The sequence below is a fragment of the Micropterus salmoides genome, unplaced genomic scaffold (genome assembly GCF_014851395.1).
Source record: "Micropterus salmoides isolate LMB-PRFRI ecotype aquatic unplaced genomic scaffold, ASM1485139v1 Ms_hic_scaffold_17, whole genome shotgun sequence".
NCBI lineage: Eukaryota > Metazoa > Chordata > Actinopteri > Centrarchiformes > Centrarchidae > Micropterus > Micropterus salmoides.
This window is the reverse complement of record NW_024040817.1, coordinates 27,655,891-27,676,999: the sequence shown is the minus strand read 5'-3', so window position 1 is coordinate 27,676,999 and position 21,109 is coordinate 27,655,891. Positions and strand designations below refer to the sequence as shown.

The window sequence follows — 21,109 nt, the reverse complement described above, 5'->3', positions numbered from 1 at the left end:
ATATAATATATTCTTTCTGTATGAAAACATGAGGACAGTCAAAACCTGTATGATGATTAAGTAAACTGTCTCTGCTGGTTACTCCATACTGACCACAGATTTGTTACACATAAATAAATACACACAATAAATCCATAACTGTGCTTGCCATTCAGACACATGATCATAAAGAAGCTCTCAAAAGGGAAAAAAGCAATGTGTTGCCTTCATTTTACACCGCTAACAGGTAACTTTCTACTAGTATATGGCATACATCCACTTTGACTTCTAATACAGCAAATATGTCATGGTAACTCAAAAACTAAAGATGTAAAACTATCTATACATCACGCACTGCAATTCAAATGTAAACTCTTACTCTACTGTTCATTATCGCAAGATAAATTAACATAATCAGTTAGCACCCAGGCAAGAAGCTTCTGGTATGGCAGGACTAAAAATGGAAAGTGAACTTGTGATTGTCAGAAATTACCAAAGTCTAGGCTTCTTGGCTGCAGAGTTATATTATTTGAGGTGAAAAACACACTTAACAGACATATGACTGCCTTTAGGGCTGAATATTCAATGGTTAAAGACACAGAGCAGCAGTGTCATGAAATGCTGGCAGTAACATACTAAAAAGGTGGGGCTAATTAAAAATAATGAGCTGCGTGGGCTGTATTAGTCATATTAGCCACTGATATCATGAACTTTTATCACAGTTTAATACAAGTTAGGTTATTTCAGTTCAACACTGAGACCCCATAGAGATCTTACAACCAACATCTTTTTTCTTTTAATATATACATTATTATATACCTATGCTAACACTTTGCTGATTTTCAACTGTCTTTGTATCATTATTGTAATGTGGGTAGTATAACACAAAAGAACAATGGTTAAGTGGGAGTGAGAGTGGCCTTGGAAGGCTACGGGCCCAGTGCATTCTGGTTGTTGTAAGTTTTCTACCTTTTGAGCAAAGGGAAATACCCCAGCACTATTTTCTCTCTGTTTTCTATGGTCATGTAGCACCAATTTAAAAAAATATTTCTTCTGCAAAGTCAGCCAAGTTTAAAACACTATCTTTGAAATATCCATTTAATAAGACATGTCTGAATTTAAAATAGTAGTATGTAGTACTCCTTACCATACTTAGTCTTGGTATGCTTCTGTATATTATTCAAGTTGCATTGTGATGTAAGCATTGATGCAAAAAAAGTAAAATAAATAGACAATACCTGATATATAAACATTGTTGGCTCAGTCTGCTCTTCCTATATGGAATAAGTTTAATATTCAAGAGAGAGAGTGAATTCATTCACCCATTCACACACACTCACACACCCATGGTGAAAAGCTATCATGGAAGACACTGGGCTAACCTTCAGGAGCAATTGTGATTCAGTGTCCTGCTCAAGGACTCTTTGACATGTGAACAGGAGGAGCCAGGGATCAAGGCCTTACCAACATCCTCTTGAGCATCCAGAGGCTGTTCAAAAAATGGTAGGACCTTGTCAGTTGGTTCTTAGAGGTGGAAATGCATTAGTGCTAATGAACTGAAAAATATCAGCTGCAAATTCAAAACATACCCACATCAGGACTGTTACACCTGACAGCCTGATATCTGGGACTGACATGAGATTATGTCAGAGAAAAAAACATGTGAAAACATGGCATGACCGTCATACCAAGACTTAAATTCAAAAGGCCTTCTAGCAAACCCTAGAGACCGCAATTATGCCTCATTACATGCCACAGTACTAAAGTGTTTGGACAAAATTACCAACAGTATAATGGTATTGCCAGGAGAAACAGCATGAGGTCCTTAAAATCTAAAATGTTCATCCCCTCAAAACTCCAAATAAACAAGAGGAAATCCTGCATTCAAAGTTGGCAGTTTAGCCTAAGGCTGGCGCTGCAAGAAAGATAATGGAATGACCAAAATGCAAAAGGTTCATCCTCTGGGAAGCATGAATGTACTCAGTAATTTCATGGTAATATGATATTTCTTGTGAACAAGTGTGAATTCTGGCATGAACGTGGGCTGGGGAAAAGTTGGGGGGTTTGCAAAACATTGGACATTATGGGGGACAATGAATATCCACCATAATTTCACAGAAATCCTTCCATTAGATTTGCAGGTAGCAAGCAAATGTGAAAAGGGTTATCAGAGTTTTCAGGTATTGTACTCTTGGTACGTTATTAACAAATTAATTTTCAGTAGCAATTGAAATATATGAACTAAAGGGTATTGTTTCTTGTCATAAACTATGCTGTGTCATAATACACAACGCCCTATATTTAATGCAGAAGATACACAGTGTTAGCAGAGCAGTGCTAGATACCCTGATTGGTTTTCAGCACAAGCCATTAATGTTCACAGAGTCCTCCTCTTGCCTCAACGGCGACTCTATCTATGTGCCATCCACTCACACTGGACAACACTGTCTGGTATTAAAGACCACATTAAACTTTAACAATGGCATGTTATTGCCATTTATTAGAGCAGCTACTCTATAATTAAGTAACAAGTGAGCTGAAAGGAGGAACATGCTTTGTTTATAAATCACATTGGCACATTAAAAATTATTTTTTTCTTTGATGTCTGACATGTAGAATCACTTTAAAATGCAAGGCACACTGTGATGACAGTGTGATTATAATGAAGTTATTGTAATATCTGATGTGTTTGTATTGATATACCATTTACTCAATAACAATACTGCAACAGTGTTGTGTTTCCAACACAAAACAGGATTAGTGTGACAGTGAGAGGTTGGAGGGGGAGAGAGAGAGCAGCCCCTAAGTGAGTCTTTCATTTGTATGCCAGTGGATTGCTGAGAGGCGTGTTGTTAAAAGATAAGGACTGGCCTCTGAGGCCACTGGAGACTACCAGAGGGCCTGGCACTGCATGTTACAACAGCAGTATCACAGCCGCTCCAGTGTGCTCTACAATACCACTGTAAGAGATAGGATGCCACTGACACCCAGAGCAGGCGCTGGATTTGTTCCCTGCTCACTGTACTAAATCCGAATGAGTTCAACAACACACTGTCCTCACATTATGAACTTTGTAGAGAACTGCACATGCTGCATGGCCTGTGCTAAAACCCAAAAGGTGTCACAAATGCAAACAACAAAGCCAGAAAATTAAGCAAATCAAAAGAAGAAGAAAAGCCTTGTTCTTCCCAGATGACTTTATTACGATACCATCTGTTCAAAGAAAAATGTTGCGCCTCCGCACAGCTGTGCCAAACAACGCTCTTAACTCCTTAACAATAAAAGCAAAATAACACCCCATGATACTGCTCAGCGAAAACAAATAATCCAGTATTTGTAACCCTCGGTCATCTGTCTTGGTCTCAAAATTGCTCAAAGCTATCTGCATTCATTTGGCTCTTCCTGCCAGCAAATTTCAGAAAGCTGAACAGGCTGGAATTTGCTGAAGCTTTTCCGCTGCAGGGATAAAAATACTGCTCAAGCTATCACATTGAGGACGCCAAAAAGTTGGCCCATACATCAAGTTGAAGTATCACTACTCTGTATTACACTTAACAAATGTCTTTGCTTTCTGTACTGTTACTTCACCATCTTTGTTTTTAAACTTTGGTAAGTTTTAAATTAAGCTTATTCACGTCTGATAAGTATTAACAGGGGAATGCATGTCATTAATGAAATAGCCCTGCAGAAACACACCTGCCCTGGAAAATATTGTAAAGTTCAGTATCACTAGCTCTGATGCAATTAGCTGAACTCGACTGTTCTTGCTTGCTTTGCAGAGTCATGTGGGGCTGGAACCTATCCAAACTCTCATTGGGCAAGAGGCACGGAACATCCTCGATGAGGTCCCCAGTGTATTACAGGGATAACACATGGACAAATATTTACACCCACATTCACACATACAGGCAAATTTAGAGTCCTCAGTTTACCCAGCCTGCATGTATTTGATCTTTGGGAAGAAACCGGGCCGCCAGGAGGAACCCAAGCAGGCACTGGGAGGAAATGCAGAAAGAATGGCCATAGGCTGACCAGTGAGTTGTGAGGTAGCCACAGACAGAAATTACCACATTTGGGATTTAATATCTCATAATTTCATCATTTATGATATCCAATATTTGTTGCTGGTCATGGTTTTCAACGATTCCTTTCATTTTTAAAACCCATGTGAGATAAAAAGAGTGAGGGGCAATCACAAAAGGACTACACTGCTTTTGCGGCCGCTAAACCTGTACAAAAAAAATAATAAAATAAAAATGTGTAATTCTCAAAGCACCCGCAAAGTGTGAAATGTAACTCTAACTGCACTGTCAAACACATAGCTAGAGTGGTCTGAAAAGTCGCTAAATATAGCAAAAAAGTTGCAAAGGTGGCAACACCGTGTTTAACATTTTCAACATCTTAGCTTAGCATGTTAGCATGCTAACATTTTCTATGTAGCACTAAACACAGTACAGTGTACAGCAGAGGCTATGTTATTAGTTTTTTCAGGTATTTACTTTGGATCACCAAAGTCATTAGGACCCATCTTTTGGGGACCATGAATGTCTGTGCCAAATTTCTTGGCAATCCATCCAATAGTTGTTGAGATAGTCTGGACCAACCAACTAACACTACCATCTCCAAAGCCACATCTAACTAACTAGCTAGGAGATGAAAGAAATAATTTGTACTACAAAAACAAATCACACAAAATTATTAAGGATTACTAAAAATATTACTCAAATGTCTGATTGACTTTCAACCACATATGATTCACATGTACAAGAGATATAAATATATAGTATATATAATTAATTGTCTTCACAGGGAGTGTCCCATGTGAATAGTTTTCAATCTTATCTTCATGACTGGTCTTGCCGGCCACACCAGTTGGATGCAGAGCTTTGTTATTACTCTGAAATATTTTCCTAACCATTATACCCCTTTTAGATTAAAAGGACAAGGACAGTGCCACAGAGAACACGATTCAATTAACAATGCTTGGCTGTCAACAGGGCTGGACATGACATGTGGAGAAGAGCCTGAGGGAGATTTTGTCAGCAAGGACCCACAATGCTCAGAACGGATTACTGTATCTGGAGGATTTAACATATACAATACCAACCCACGTGTAGTGCACATTTCTTGGTCTTCTCACCCAAAGGAATTAAGCTTATGTGTGAACAGAAACAAACAGGTACACTTACATATAGCTCTAGATTTAGCGTGAAAGTGAAGTTTAGCTACTGTGATTAGCCTCCACGGATTTCATGTTGGCGCCAAAAAAAGACAGAGACGAATTTCTAAAAAACAGAACTACATCATGTTTAATTCTTCTCCAATGGGATTAGCTGCAGGTAAGACTGATATCTCAATGCACCTAATCAATTACATGAAATGAGATCCAGCTGCAATCATAGTAACTTCAAGACTGATTGGGCTTCCAAGACTGGATCACGAGATAATATAATTTATGTGATTTTGTTTGGCAACAATTGGATTCAAAGTAATTTGATACTGATGCTTTCAGTACAAATGGAAGCTTTAACAGAGGTATATAATGTAAACCAAACCTCATCTAGACAAAGATACTGTACACCCGTGTGTCATCATGACAAAATCACCATGAGGTAACCTAGGTCTGGTGCTTCTTGTCTGAACAAGATAGAGAAAGAATACCCCTCCAGCTGAACAAATGTTTTGGCCTGTGGCGATGCCAGACGGTAAAAAGAGAATGATGGGAGCATGCATATGAGTGGATGTTAAACAGTGATAAATGAAGGCAGCAAAAAGAAACATTTCTTTATCATTTCATTGATGAATACAAGAACCAATTTGTCAGCGACGGATAGAGAACACTTGTCCTGGAATGGGGATGTATTCACATAACACAGAGTCAAACTCATTCAGCTACTAATTTGCAGTGATGTGGTTAGATTTATCATCTGGCAGATGTTGGGGGTCTTTTTTTCCCCTCCCGGATACACAGGTGCAGGTGTTGGGGGATGCAGTTTACAACTGTGACAATGATGGGAAACAGCTGGTCCAGGAGTCATTCTCTACGACCTCCACACATTTGAATTGCAACCTCTGAATAAACCTGTCATATGTGGTTAGGTATTGGCTGCTGGGGCAATTTTCCAACGCGGGCCACCTTCTCTCTCCTTCTATCGGCTAAATATGCGATGTTGATGCCGGAGTCCCTGGGGAACTTTGTCTTGACAGTGCGGCAGGAGACTCTCTTGGCAAATGCACAAAGGCTCTGACTCTAAACCTAATATATTCATCTCTGGAAGCTGTTGATATCATAGCCAGATTCCCATAAGACTGTGCAGGTAAGCTACAAGACCAAATCACAATAATGGATACAATAACAAACTCACACGCTTTATGCTGACACCTCATGTAGCAAGACAGAAAACTAAATATAGGTTATGGGGGGCTTTTCAGTGCTGCATGTACGTTTGAGTTCAACTCATTGCTGATATTCAAGCAGCTCTGGAATATTTAATTTTTAAAGGACCAGTTTACCCTGCATATAAAACATTTTTTTCTCACACACAATGGAACTTAGTCACGTGGACAGTTTTTATTTTAAGTTATCTGTCTCTAATATTTATGCTGCCACCTCAATATTAAAGGTTCAGTGTGTAATATTTATGAGGATCTATTAACAAAAATGCAATATAATATGCATAACTATGTTTACAGTGGTGTATAAAGACCTTACATAATGAACCGTTGTGTTTTTATTACCTTAGAATGAGCCATTTTTATCTACATAACCGCGGGCTATATTTTGTCGTCATGTTTCTACCGTAGCTGACAAAAACAAAGAGCGGTACAGAGTGTGTTTTGTCATAACGTTCTTCTTCTGCTTGTTTAATTCTGGCAGTGTCGCCCGTCACTACATTAAATACTAACATAGAAGAAGAGGGAATAATAATAATAATAATAACAATAATAATAATAATAATATGCAGTCTCTGAGTAGTCTTCTGGTTTATTAGAAGTAAAAAGAGAAGTGACATTTGGACAAATTAAGGAGCACACGTGTCATTTGGCATGAGAGCTGTCAGCCTGTGGCTCTTTATACCATGAAACCAGAGGAGTCCGTACGGATACAAACAGCTGACAGCAGAAATCACGGATGTGGAATTTCCCAGATTGAAGGCTATAATGTGGGACAGATGTTTTCAAAGCGGTGCTGAAGTTGTCTGTTTTCTGCTGGACAGGTAATTAACTTAAATTTGTCAGACTTTAGCGATGCAAATGAAAGCTGTTGTTTGATAGCTGGCCATAATCACAGAGAGACTTGAGGTGTTTCCCCTGTCTGTGGTGTGAAATATGTAGTTGCATTAATTTCACATCGCCTACTTATTTTCCAGTCTGTGGGTTGACTTTGCTGGTTACGTTAGCGAGACAATCAGCTGATAATAAAACCGTAACGTTAGCTTAGAGCATGGAAGCATCAGCCAGCTAAACTTTTAGTGCCCTGGTAGAAAAATCATGTAAGGTTAGTTGAATTGGTTTATTCTACAGCGCTGGCTTTGGCTTGTGGTGTAAAATATGTAGGCTCGTTGGATTAATTTCATGTAGTTACTCTCTCTCTCCAGCACTCTGTTTTGACTTTGTTGGTTACATTCCTGAGATAATTAACTGATCACTATTTGGCAATTAAACGGTAGCTTACAGCTGGAAGCTCAAATCAGACAGCTAAACCTTTACTGTGCTAGTAGACAAAATATGTTGTTGGATTAGTTTTATGTAGTTAATCTCTCTCTCCAGCACTCTGTTTTGGTTTTGTTACCTTGGTGAGACAATAGGCTGATCACTAATTGGCAATAAAACGGCAGCTTCCAGCATCAGAGCTCAGATCAGCCAGCTAAACTTTTACTGCGTTATATGTGTATATGTGTAAAATATGTAGTTGGATTGTAATTTCATGTAGTTGTTCTCCAGCGCTCTGTTATGGCTTTGTTACGTGGACATAAATGTGTCCTTACCTTCCTGAGACAAACAGCTGATGAATATTATTGGCAATAAAACGTTAACAGCAGAGAAGCTCAGATCAGCAGCTAAACTTCACATTTTACTGCCCTGGTGGAAAACATGTCTTTCTTTTTTCTGCTAATGGGGATTTATAACAAGACCGTGTGCCTATCAAATGACCAATAATAAATACTTTAAGAATTTGCATTAAAAAATGGCTTCTTTTGGATATTGCTTCCCCACTGTGCACACAAATGTGTAATTTGTACTTCAATTAATGCTGAATGCCCATTAAAAACGTTGCATCGTTTTACCACATGCTGAAATTATGGCTGTCAGTACTACTTTGTATTTCTGTTGTATTTAAAAAAATTTTAATTGGTAATATTTGCATGCTTATCTAATTTATCAAAGCCAGAGAAGTCTTGATCCTCACCTGACAATGCCTTTGTAAACTTCATGTATTATGTGGTATATAATGGACTGTGGTGCCGAAACAGTGAGTTTACATTGTCCTGTCAGTGGTCATACTTGATGCACTAGATGTGATTTTGAGATGTTCATCATTTACTTTGGTATGTTAGTCCAGATGAGCCAACCCTCCCAAGATGTAAAATACTGTATTACAGGAATATGAGACATCATGTAGTACTTCATTCTTGATGTGGCTGTTGTTTATTAATGAACAAGTAATCATAATAATTAATTAATTAATAATAAAACAAAACATATGGTTTTACTGAATAATTAAGTAAATTTAATTTCTATCTAAAGAAACCTGATTTCTTGACTGGCAATCTCTTCTCTCATAGATGACTTCTTTGTCCTGTATCAGGCACCGTAGCTATACTACTCGCTTGGATAGGGGAGGGGGAGGGGGGGTCGCAGTCCTCACCACTAGATGTCACTACAACTTACCCACTGAACCTTTAAAGAGATAAGTGGAATACAATTTGTGATGCTCACAATATTCAACATAATACAGTTAATACAGGAACAGTGCCCCCATCGTTGTGGATCATTTGGAAATCTTGCTTTGTGCATCATGTCTGTGATTTCAGATTTGACTGAGAGTGGCTCAAGAGTATGAAGATTGACACAAATTGCAGCAATCAGGTACTAGGGGTTTTAAAGTACTGTATTTGCCTCTATGAGCTGAGTGTCACAGTGACTGCTGCTGCTACAGCTGACTGTGTTGGGGAGCGGGCCAAATCAATGGGCCAAACTAAATAACCAACATTTTGTTGTTTAAAGAATATCGCAATACACCTGTCTCTTTCAGTTCTTTTATTGGCTCAAACTTACAAGCATCAATGACTGCTAATTGTATGTCTTAATTCTGTGGATATCAAAGGGGCACTCCACCAGTTTTATAGATGCAAATCAATTTACCCATCACAAGGAGTACTTCTTTTTCTGAGTTTCTTTCTGAGAAAGTAACCCTCATGATGTTAATACAAAAGAAAACCTGTTTTGCAAAGTGGGGGAGTTGAGTTTATGGCAGGCAGAGTTAAGTGACAGACATTACTGAGTTGCATTATGGGAAGGATTTTGGATATGTCGGCCGATACTGCTTCAGTTTTAACCATTCTACTACTATTACCCCAAAACAAATCAATTTGCTTGTTTAGCCCAAAAGACATCCAATTCACTATGGAATAAGCAAATTTCATGTTGCTTGATAAATACATAAATATTGTTACATTATATTTTACTTTAATTGACTAAAGGACTGGTAGTGTCAGACCTTATCACAATGACAAGCACAAGTATATTTGTATTTATGATCAATGTGGACTTGGATCTAGTCCTTTTTTGGGTACTGGGTGGCAGTATACTCACATATTCGCCATATGTGTCCTGAACTATGGGAGGAGCCGGTCGGTATCCAGCAGTTGGGGGGGCGCCTCTGGCTCTCTGAACCCCTCTCCCTCTGGAAGATGGAGCCCGGCTGGGCAGGGCCCCTCTGGGTGCTGCTCCTCGGGGCACCGCTGCATGCAGGGGAGGAACTCCTCCTCGACTCCTGACATAAGACAGAGACATCCGCCAATTTGATAAATTCTTTGAATTATTGGAGAGGGAAATGAATATGTGTGCACAGCTGGGATGGATAAGGTAACATACAGTATATCCTCTTTCAGCAAAACATGTTCATGTGATCTTTAAGAATGTAAAGATACTATTACAAGGATAGTATTATATATCATCAAAACGGGATGTCCACTGAGTTCCACGTCTTTATGATGAGCTGTTTATTATGCTTGGAGTCTAGCTGCCTCGTCTATTTCCACTCCAGCTAATGATTTCCTACATCGGCCAGAATGACTTGGTACAACCGTGGCGATGAATTTGATACATTCCGCGGGAGGTTATATGTGTAGGTGGAGACAGAGGAACAGCGAGGGTGGAGGGCAAGTTCTTCCAGTCCAGAAAAAGTGAGTCACGTCCATTACTCAAAACACAGCATGTCTTGCGGCTGAATTGCTTTTCTGTCTATTGAGGAAAATGCAGATGAAAAAAAGAGTTTCTGCCGGTTCCGCGATGGATGTTTCCTTGTGTGTTTGTTGATTTTGTAATGTTCAGTCTTGAAATAAAGCATCAACGCATTGCATTAGGACATAAGTATGTGGCATAAAAACCATTACCATTCATCTAATGGATATTGTGGTTCAAGTTATGGATTTTAACTTTATTATTTAGGTAAGCAAGCACGACTCTTATCAAGCTCTGCTGCAAAATAGCTACTGTGAGATACTGATCTGTACAGTCATCTAGATGAATATACACAGAACCTGCACTGTAATCAAGATGGAAGAAAAGTCAAGCTGCTTTGTTGGGAATCAAAGGCACTCTGACCTTGTGGTTTGGTAACGTGTTGCTTGAGCATTTTACACCGAGCTTTCTTTTAAAAGCAGCTAACTGATCTGAAGCAGCAGCAGAAAACCACCAAGGTTGCTCTCTGGGTCATTTTCTTTCAATGTGTTCCATTTTAGCTGTACAGTGATTCCCCTTTAAGAGCAGTTTTTCTATTCCAGCAACAGCTCCAGTCAAAGTCACAGCAAAGAGGAATATTTGACTTCTACAAAGTCTCGATCCAGAGCAGTGGTATTGATAAAAAGTAATTATGTGAGTGTGAATATGGAGAAAACTACATGTGACTTCCTGCACAGAAGCCTGTGGGACTCCTGTGTTATCACACTCAAATTAGGCATGGTAAATTCTAATTACAGTGTGATTTAAAACACGGCCAATTATATTCTGACTCAGAGCAATACAAACACCCCATCTCTGTGACCTTGTTTATCTCAAAATCTGATGAAAGAAGTGTATTTTCTTTGATAAACACAAAGAACAAACAACACAAGTTGTTGTTTGTTTTTTTTTACCTTTTTTTCCTCTCTTTTAAAGCACAGCGCTGACACAGAGAACGTTGAAGTCTTCTAATGGACATGAATATTTTTATTTGTAGTCTTGTGAGGTCTCAGAGGAGCTGGAATTAGCGTGGGTTCACAGGGATAGTAGAGAGGCGAGCATCTACTGGAGATCATTTGCGTTTAAAGGTTTTTATGCAAATTTGCTTTGCTAATGTTTATGGACACCAAACATTGCGTCAACGTGTATTACTAGACACTATTTACTATTAATTCTGATTTCTATTGAAGGTACTTGCTCACTTAATGGCCAGTCTGACCTGTTTCAGAGCATATGAATATTAGTCACAGCTAAAATATGGCATAACATTGAACAAACACTTATCTCCACCAAATGTACGAAGTATCAGCATAAATCACCAGCAGGAGAGGCTGCCCTAACCTCAAATGCTCCATATTTGCCGAAATGAAATTGTCTCCTAATTTTAATCAGGATGTTTAATGACATCAGGTGCTGATGATTAAATGTAGATTAGATTGTTTATGTCATAAACTCCACTTGTCAATGTCCAATTTTGTGGATTGCCATAGCTGGCCCACAGCATAACTGCTGAACATCACCACTGTGATTCTAGATGGAGTCTTGATGCTCTTGACGGAGGGGAAGATGCTGGCTGGATGGCATTCCCTTGACACATCGTGATTGTGATTATGCATAGGAAGTACAGTATGGGACAAATGCTGACAAGCTGATTCCAAAATGGCTGCAACCCACGAGTTAGGTGTTCAGTAACAAATCTATTTATGATACTATTTATGGTTCTTCAACAACTATTAAATGTATTTACATTCTGTAATCACCTCTCTATACAGGACTATAACAGGACTTATTGTTAGCAGCTGGATTCAAATTGCCTACCTCCACACGAGGGATTCACAGGAAACTATAAAACATGTAGCCCAGTGTTTCTAATTTTCATTTTATCTCTACCTAGCCAGTGGTCCCCCAGGTAAAAAAAAAAAAGAGACCCGTGGTCTGCACAGTTTATTTAACTTGTTAACAAAGGTGTAACACCATAAAACAACAGAACAATTAGCTCCCATGTGGGTATATGGTGTTGGGTAATAAGGACAGAGTAAAATATATGAATGGTTAGAAGCCAAGAGGTGTGGCTGGGAAGTAATGATCAATGAAAAAAGGGGGGGAAAGAGTGAAATAGTCCTTCTGACTGAACTTTCTCTAAGCTTTATTGACAGCTCTGCCTAGAGGAACCTGGGACCCACCAGTAGACGTTTTGCCTCTCTTGTCCATTGTGTTTCCTTTGGTGCACAGAAAACAACCTGGCAGGTTCAGTAAATACCCAGCTATGTGCAAAGTTGCACAGTGCAACTTTTAAGGATAACAGCAGTGCTTTGGTCTGTAGTTTTATGCCAATCATCTATGGTTTCTGCCTCCTCTTTGTAGAGTCCTGCTGATGTCTGCACACAGTCAGCATAGTTAGACATACCACGGCTCATTTTTCTGCCTTCAGAAGAAGCTATTTGCTGCCATTCATTCTTGTAAAATATGAGAAACAACTTCCACAGAGACAGATAACTCATCACACTGAACGAGAAGTCTTTGTTTTATTGCACTATGTCCTGTTTTTTTTTTATCAGTATGTACACGCTGATTATGCTATACTGTTTCCTGCCAGGTAGTTAACACCAACAAGATATAAATGGCAAAATAGATTTTTGGTCATTGCCTTCCAAAAAAATCATTTCAACTGTTTTCTGATCAGCTACCTCTGTGGTTAAGGTTTGTTATGGCAAACAAACTGTTTGGGGAAAGATTGGGGACATGGTTAAAAGAAACCAGCAAAATTGGGGCATGATGGGCCACAAACCGCAGTCTCCATTGTCAAAGTCAGACACTTTGTAGATCCAAACACGTAACCTCCTATCCAAGAGATTTTGTTGTGCTGTAACCCCATGCCACTTTCACCTTTTCTTCTGACAAAAGACAGGCATTATTTGTCCAAACACGAGAAGTCAGGAAAGTGTGAACATGGAGGGCTGGAGTTATCAGACCTATTTTTTAGCCGCTCATTTGACACACTGTGCCCCAAAAACATGGGGTGTATTTACCAAACAGGTGCACCAGGTTGGAGCCACTGTTTGCGTGTCATTTCAAACCAGCCGAAAAAATAGCACAGACGAGATTTAGAGGAGGTGGTGATGGAAAAAGGAACATGACTTTACCTTTATACTACAAAAATTCCAAGACCCTAATAAACAAAGCAATTTAAAGAACAACACTGTTCATCAGTTATCTGAAAATACAAACAAATAAAATAGACCCATAAATAAAATAAATACATTACTACTTATTTTCTGTTTTAGAAAATACAACAATAATTATTAATCAGCATAATTATTTTGTATCAAATGACCAGAGAGCAGGGAGCTGTGGCTTGAGTTAATTAAACTTAAATGAGAACAAGACAATGATTGTGTTATAAAATCACTACACTACTACCACTGATCTGTTTTTCTTTTTTTTGATTTATTTTATTTATTTAATGCATTCTGGTGCATTCTCCCCCTAACCAACCATCCCATCACTGGTTACAGTGGCTTATGTATATAATGTGGGCATCATAAAGCCATCCATCCATCTAGTAATACATCTTTTTTCTGACAAAGTTAGTTTGTCTCCTGTTGTATGACTAATATGAGTTGTCATAAAGATTGTAATACTATGCAAATTCATTAAGAACTGCAGCCAACATTTACACAGACACATTTAGCAAATCTGTTTAATCTGGCCCAAATTGTTTAGGCATTTGAACATACAACTAGTCTACTCTGACACAAACAAAGTATAAGGCCTAAAAAACATAGTAAACTCTACGGTGATATCCATGTCTGGTATCTGAAAAACAGCAAAAAAAAAGACTAAATACGTCTGGTATTATTGTACCAGACAGAGGCAATCCTAAATGTGCTGTACCATTAACTCTGAAAATGCAACAGAATCCTGTACACATCCGTTTGCAAAAAAACAAACAAAAAAACCCTGCTGCCTTCCCAGTAGCTCCTTAACTGTAAATAATACCCATTCACCAGCTGAACTAAAGTGCACGTATACACAACAACTTGCACACACGAATTCACACACAAATGCACACTTGGAAGCAGGTTACCTGGGAGGCCCTGGAACAGGTGTCCCTCTGCCACGGGCGGCTGACTTGCCCCTCACCGATGGCACCTTGGCATCCTCCGAGCCGCCGTTCAGGTATGTGAGCTCCTGCAGCTGGGCCTGTCTGATCTCATCATTGTAATCCTGCACACAGAGAGGCTGCATGTTAAAACACACACACACACACACACACACACACACACACACACACAGCAATAGACTTGCTTTCAATTACACAGTATTAAATTCCGTCCTTTATCTCCAGGGCTACAGCCCCGGGAATATCTAATTAATGTACTTTACAGTACTGCCGTGACCGCTGTTCCTGAGGCAGCAAAACATTTCAGATCTCCCGCTGATAAATCCTCGGGTCCCCATTTGCCTTTATCTTTTCCCACAGTTGTTTTTTGCCGGTAAATTAAAACACATAATTAACATGGAAATAGGTCTTTAATCATAAAACAACATGATTGTCATGCGTCCACTCTACCAATAAATATGTTTTATGGCAACAGTGGGCAGAGGTAACGGGCAAAGGGTTTGGGATTTGGGGAGAGGTCTGCTCATAATTAATGGTGAGATGGAAATCATCATAGCTCTGAGCATTGGAAAGATCATCCATAATGAATGGAAGAAGAGTAAATAAGCTCCATGCTGCTGCCAAGGCGGGGTTTGGCCCATGCAAAGAATCCCTCCTGCGCTCTTTTCTGTTATACCAGCGACTTCCCACCCTGGATCACACATACTGAATCTGAAGCTTTCCACGCACACTCCGACGGCACTGACTGAATTACAGTGCAAGTAACTGACAAAGAGTGTGAGTGAAACAGCAGCTGTCTCTGCTGTTACTCACACGCTTCACAGTGGACAGGCTGGAAATGAGTTGGCTGGGGCCAAAGAGAAGCGGACAAGAGATTCAGGTGGAGGAAAAGGAAAGCTAGAAAAAAGTGTGCGTATGTGTCGAACGAAGGGAGCGTACTGGTATGAGAAACTTCTTAATCTCCTCCAGAGCGTGACCCATCCTGGCGTAGGCCTCAGCCGGCGGGGCGAACACCTCGATGAGGACGTGCAGGTCTTCGTTCAGGTGGTGATATTTCGCCTCGCCGCTCTGCCGTAGCTCTTCTTCCTGTTGGTACAAAAGGACAGTTTGGTATCATACATTTTCTCTGTCTAGGGAATGAGCATGAGTTAGCTGTCACAGCCAGGAACATTTATCTTCAGCAAAGATTTACTGCGGGGAGCTTTTCCATAACTGTTACATAATGTGGTTTGATGTCTCGGCGCTGCAGAGGTACGAAAAGACACATATTTATGTGAGTTCTTGTAAACTTGTATGTCTGAAACCAGGCACTTCTTACAATGCTTTCAACTGCGGCTGTCACATTTAACTGATTGCTTTTGTCCTCACACAGCTGCCTGTTTTCATAACAAATGTACAGATAAAGTATGTGCTCTCATACACTTCATCATAATCTACCATGTTCGCTGCATTTTATCTCATCTATGTGATCGCTGTAGCTTTATTAAAAAGCATTTTTAACAACATAGTGCTTTATGTAAAAGGATCATTTTTAAAAATCATTAATGTGGACAAAGAGTAGTTTGTGTATGGATTAAGAGTGCGTGTCAAGAGTAGCTCAGTAACAAAGTGAAGGGCCTGTTTAAAATTTGGGGATCCATTATCTGTCGCTTAGTTTTCATGTGATGTGATAATGTATTTTTAATCGTGTCGGCAAAATCATATCACCGAGTCCAGACAGACCATTTTTTCAACAAATGACAAATGTTATTTAATGATCTACAGCAGTACAAGAACAGTCATCTTCATTAACAGAAAGTCTAAAGAAAGAAACCTCATAGTACCGGACACACAGCAATGAGCACACTGCACCCCTGAGACTAATTCAAGTAAGCGTCTAAAGGATTATTACCTTAAAAAAAAGAGCAAATACTTTAAGATGGTATCCATGCAACCCTTTCTCCTACAAAGCTGTTTATATACTACTCATTTATTTTGCCAAGTATGTTTTGGAGGAAACATAACTCCCACAGTAATGTTCGACTGACGGTTGATCAATCCCCCACTTTGGTGAATTTGGTCCAGATATCCTCGGTGCCCAGAGGATTTATCCTTTATGTTATTGGTCAAAACGTAGATAATTTAGCTAATCTTAGGGAAATCAAGGCAGGGCTCTACACTAACTTTGACAGGTCAGAAGTTAAGGTATATGGATCAACTGAACTATGTATTTTTCTATGAAAGAGTAAATGGAGATGCAATAAAGGAAAATATATTTTCATCCTCGCCTGATATAAAATCTATATTTTAATAGCAATATCACCATCAAAACCATCATCCAACTCATTATAATGCAACTGAATATCTTCTAATACACCTGGAATACAAGTGTAACTATAAATTTGATGAAAAGAAACTAATATACAGTTATTACATCATTTTTCAAAAATATACCTGGCGAATGTCCAGGTTTTGGCCATATTTACATATGTTCACTTTTATCAAAACACTATTTCTCTCCATACAACCACGTTCCAAATAGCATAAAGCTTCAAAAACATTGAGATTTTGATAAAAACAGTGAATATTGATCAATATTCCTGTGACCAAAAGTACTCCCGTGATTTACAGGCACACAAGTTGAGAACAGAACATCCTAAGTGGGCTCTTTCGCTTCGTATGAAAGAATCAAATCGATCGGTATAAAACACGGATTATAAAACACGGATTACTAACATGTAAATTTTGAAACAGTGATGGATACACTATACACCAGCACCACCCACAAAACCCATGCCACACTTTATGTAAACAACATTACTAAACAATATTTATAACAGTAATTATAGCAAATGTAAAACTGAAAACAGGAAGAAGCTGGCTAGAAGGAGCACATATTAGCCCAAAGGCAGTGGGCTCTAGCTACCTACGGTGGTAGGTTGTAGTCTTTGCTCGCACACTGTGCTCGTAAAAGTTGATAATGTTATGTGGGGTAATGTTTACTATGTTTACCATCTAAGTCTAGCGTGTTGATGGGAATTTCATCCATTTATCAGGTATTGGAAAAACTGAAATTTTGGCTCAATGATGGTGCTAGGTGAAAAGATAGATAACACAATATTACAATACATCCTGTAGGGAACATGAAGGTCAGAAGAAAACATCATAGCCAAAGGTTCAATGCTTAGATGGGCGGAGCCTGATTCGACTGTCAATCTCACAGTCGAAGCTTCCCAATAAGTTAATATACAGCCTATTACTGTTTAAATTTCAACATAAAAATCTGTAAATAAACATGTAAAAAGAAAAAAAACTCGCCTCGATTCTACTCGACTCGGTATGGCCATACTCCGTTTTCCATTGCAGATAGTACCCAGAGGTAGTACCCCTCAATGTAGCTGGTTGTCATAGCGATGCCACACACAGCCACCGCGACGTAATTTTCAATGCGACACACGCACCAGCGACCCACATACAGCTGTCTCTTGATTTAAGTTAAAACGTTTCAACATTCCTCAGAATGTAAAGACAGATAAGCGGTATAAAAACCTTCCAGCTGTGTTTTCCTCTGACATTGTTGCTGCAGCGGTCTGTGTGACGGCAGGAGCAGAGGGCTCTGTGAGCGGGCGGCTGGCCGGCCTTGCGACCTCCACCCACGGGTTGCCGCAGGCTCCCCCCCACGGCCACTTGCGGAGCTCCTCAACTCCGAAAACTTTCAAGCACATTTTTGTTCCGCCATCACTTCTCGTAAAACTGTCAAAATCTACACAGTTGATTTCTCACCTCAAAACTTCTCAGAAGCGCTGAAATAATGTCAATAATGTCCTCTGTCAGGCACGCGCAATGAAGACGCAGTGAATAGTGACGATTCTCTCTGACCAATCAGTAGTCTGCCGTGTTTTGACGTCACATTTTAGTATCGCCTCAGCTCGCTTGGAACCTCGACGGAGGTGATATGAAAAGAAGTACCTGGAAGCAGGTACAAGTACAACTTTTCCCAATGGAAAACCAAAAAGAGGCGAGCTGGTACCGTGCAGGCTTATGATGTAGCCTAGTGGCAGAGAGATGGAACCCCAGCCTCACCGCTGTTGTGATGAGTTGTCGGCATCTCGCGGGACATTCGAATCATTTATCACCACTGATTAATTATTTTTAAACACTACTTTAAATAGACCCACGAGGACCTCTTGTGCAGAGTTTTCCTCTACGTGTGAATGGCAGGCAAGAAGAGAGGAAATGATCGACAATAAGGCTCAGTTTATCTGTAACGTTAAATGTACAGTGTAAGTTACAGTGACTAATGAATAGAGGCTGCAGTTCTGCAGATTCTGCCACCCCCCCTCTCGCTCGCAATTGCCGATGGGCAAGACTTGACAATTCTGATTGGACTATGTAAATCGTTATTCAGGGAGAGCCCTAATGGCAAGCCATCCAATAGTTGTGAAGATATTCTATTCAAACCCACAAATGTCGACCTCAAGGGGATGCTTGAGAAAAAGTCATGGGATCTTATTAATAGTTGTTGGGGTACATCCTCTGGGGACTACAAATGTCTGTTAAAATGTTTCATGACAACCTATCCAATATTTGCTATGTTATTTCAGTCTGGACAAACAACAAACTCAATGACACTGCTAGCATGGCTAAAAATGTAATCAGACAGGTAATATGTTTCCCACAAAATGTATGGTAATTGCCACTCCTAATTAACTATGTATGAACATAGTTTTTAGAGCTGCACCACAGTGTCCATATTTTCAAATACTGTCTTTATGAATACATTGATCCATCTGTATGGTGGAGTTTCACGAAAGATGTCATGTTGTTCGCAAGATGTCCATCAGCTTGTCAGGTCAGACGTGTTGTGACTGACACTGCCAATAAAGTCTGTTCAAAACAACTGCTGCACCAGACTTACATTTCACATGACATCTTTCTTTTCACGAATTGCACTCAACATTACATAAACTCAGTTGTGTCTCACTTCACTAGCTGGAGCAAAGTACCAAGTTCCAACATCAAGTCAGTCACCTACACAGGATGTCAGGAGGTTTTAGCTTTAAACAGGTGTAGGTATAAGTGGAGACCTATATGGGCATATATTTGTTGTTCAGTCATTGTATACTCAAACCCCTGAAAGTAGAGCAGATGCAACCACTGTCTGCAGAAGCAAAGTTCAAATAGACTGCTGAAAACTGAAAAATATACCATGTAAACAGTGAGGGGGCAGCACAGGCCATTGAGCCCCGACAGAAGCAGGCCAGTACAATGTTATTGATGAGAAATAGGACAGCAAAACCCCCAACTGTCTCCCTCCACATCCCACAAAGGAAACAACAGGTTTTGCGTCCCAGTTTCTTCTTTTCAACAAAAAAGAAAAAGTCTTCTCCGGGGCCTTTCCAATGGCGGCAACTTCCTCTTCCCCTTTTCCCTCTCCAGCACCATGCAAGCCAGTGTTTCTGATGTCACCTAATTATAAATAACCTTCTTTTAAGACTGCCTGTGGTATGTTAATGATATGTTAATTTCCCTCATAAATCTGTGCTTTACGAGCAGAGGGCTCCTTTGCGCATAGCCCCAGCGCTGACGGAGCTGCCGGTGTAGAGAAGGGAATGTAAGCAGGGTGTTAGAAAGAGACGACTGCTTGCAGATCTGTCGCTCCTCTTCCCTTTCATGTGTTCCTTGGTATATTTGCATGAAAAAAATATATGAAAAACAATCATTATTGTGTGCTTCAACTATCATCAGCCAAAAAACTGATGATTCAGTTCAATGTTAGCGTGTGTCATCTGAGGGCTTCCTTTTCTTTAAAAAGCATGTAACACATACAAAGTGTCAATGATATATCTAGTGGATATCTCATTTGGTATTAACCCAATCTGCATGTGTGACCACATAATTTGCATATGATATTGTAGATATAATAGCAGTTTTCAAACATGGGGGCCCCTTTCCCAGCGCTGATAAGAAGCATCCATGAACTAGTACTATAGCAGCTAAGCAAGATTAGAGCTGTCTGTTTCTCATATCTATTGTCAGCATCTTTCTCCTGTTTACTTTTTTTTCTCCGTAAATCTGCTTATGTAAAGCCGTTCACCGTGGAAACAGAAGGCCACAACGCTGTGGACACAGCGGCTCCTGCAGAAGGAGCTTAAAGGTAAAGAATAATGTCAAGCTCTGATCATTCACATTCAAATATAATTAAAGACAGGTCAGTTACAGGAAAACGGAGGCAAATTCTATTATTCTGTCTAAAGGGCCAGTGTCACATCCTACTGTGTGTAATACAGCCATTTAGTTCTATCAGCCTTGTTCATTTACACTTCTGACATTCAAGGGTGCTTATAAACACAAAGGCCACATTTCCTAATAAGGCGATGCCAACATATACTCAGATATATATTCTGAAGAAATGTATCTGCTAGCTTGCAACAGCAATGATCCTCACCCTTACCAAGAGGACCACACTATGTCTGTCCTTTACTGGCCTCCCTCTACTGGTTACCAGTTAAACAGTGAATTGATTTCAAAGATTATTTTATCATCAATTTCTTCAGTTTCTATTCCACCTAATAATCACTG

At 39.6% G+C, this 21,109-nt stretch overlaps 1 protein-coding gene across 1 annotated transcript in view; it reads right to left on the bottom strand.

Moving 5' to 3' along the window:
- The window catches only part of khdrbs3 (KH domain containing, RNA binding, signal transduction associated 3), a 111,445-nt gene that overhangs the window by 28,487 nt on the left and 61,849 nt on the right, over positions 1-21,109 (bottom strand). The window contains exons 4-6 of the mRNA XM_038725612.1: positions 15,488-15,634; positions 14,513-14,652; positions 9,796-9,976 (exon numbers count right to left, since the gene is read on the bottom strand). Coding sequence (XP_038581540.1) covers positions 9,796-9,976; positions 14,513-14,652; positions 15,488-15,634 — 468 coding nt within the window. The remainder of the gene's footprint in view (positions 1-9,795; positions 9,977-14,512; positions 14,653-15,487; positions 15,635-21,109) is intronic.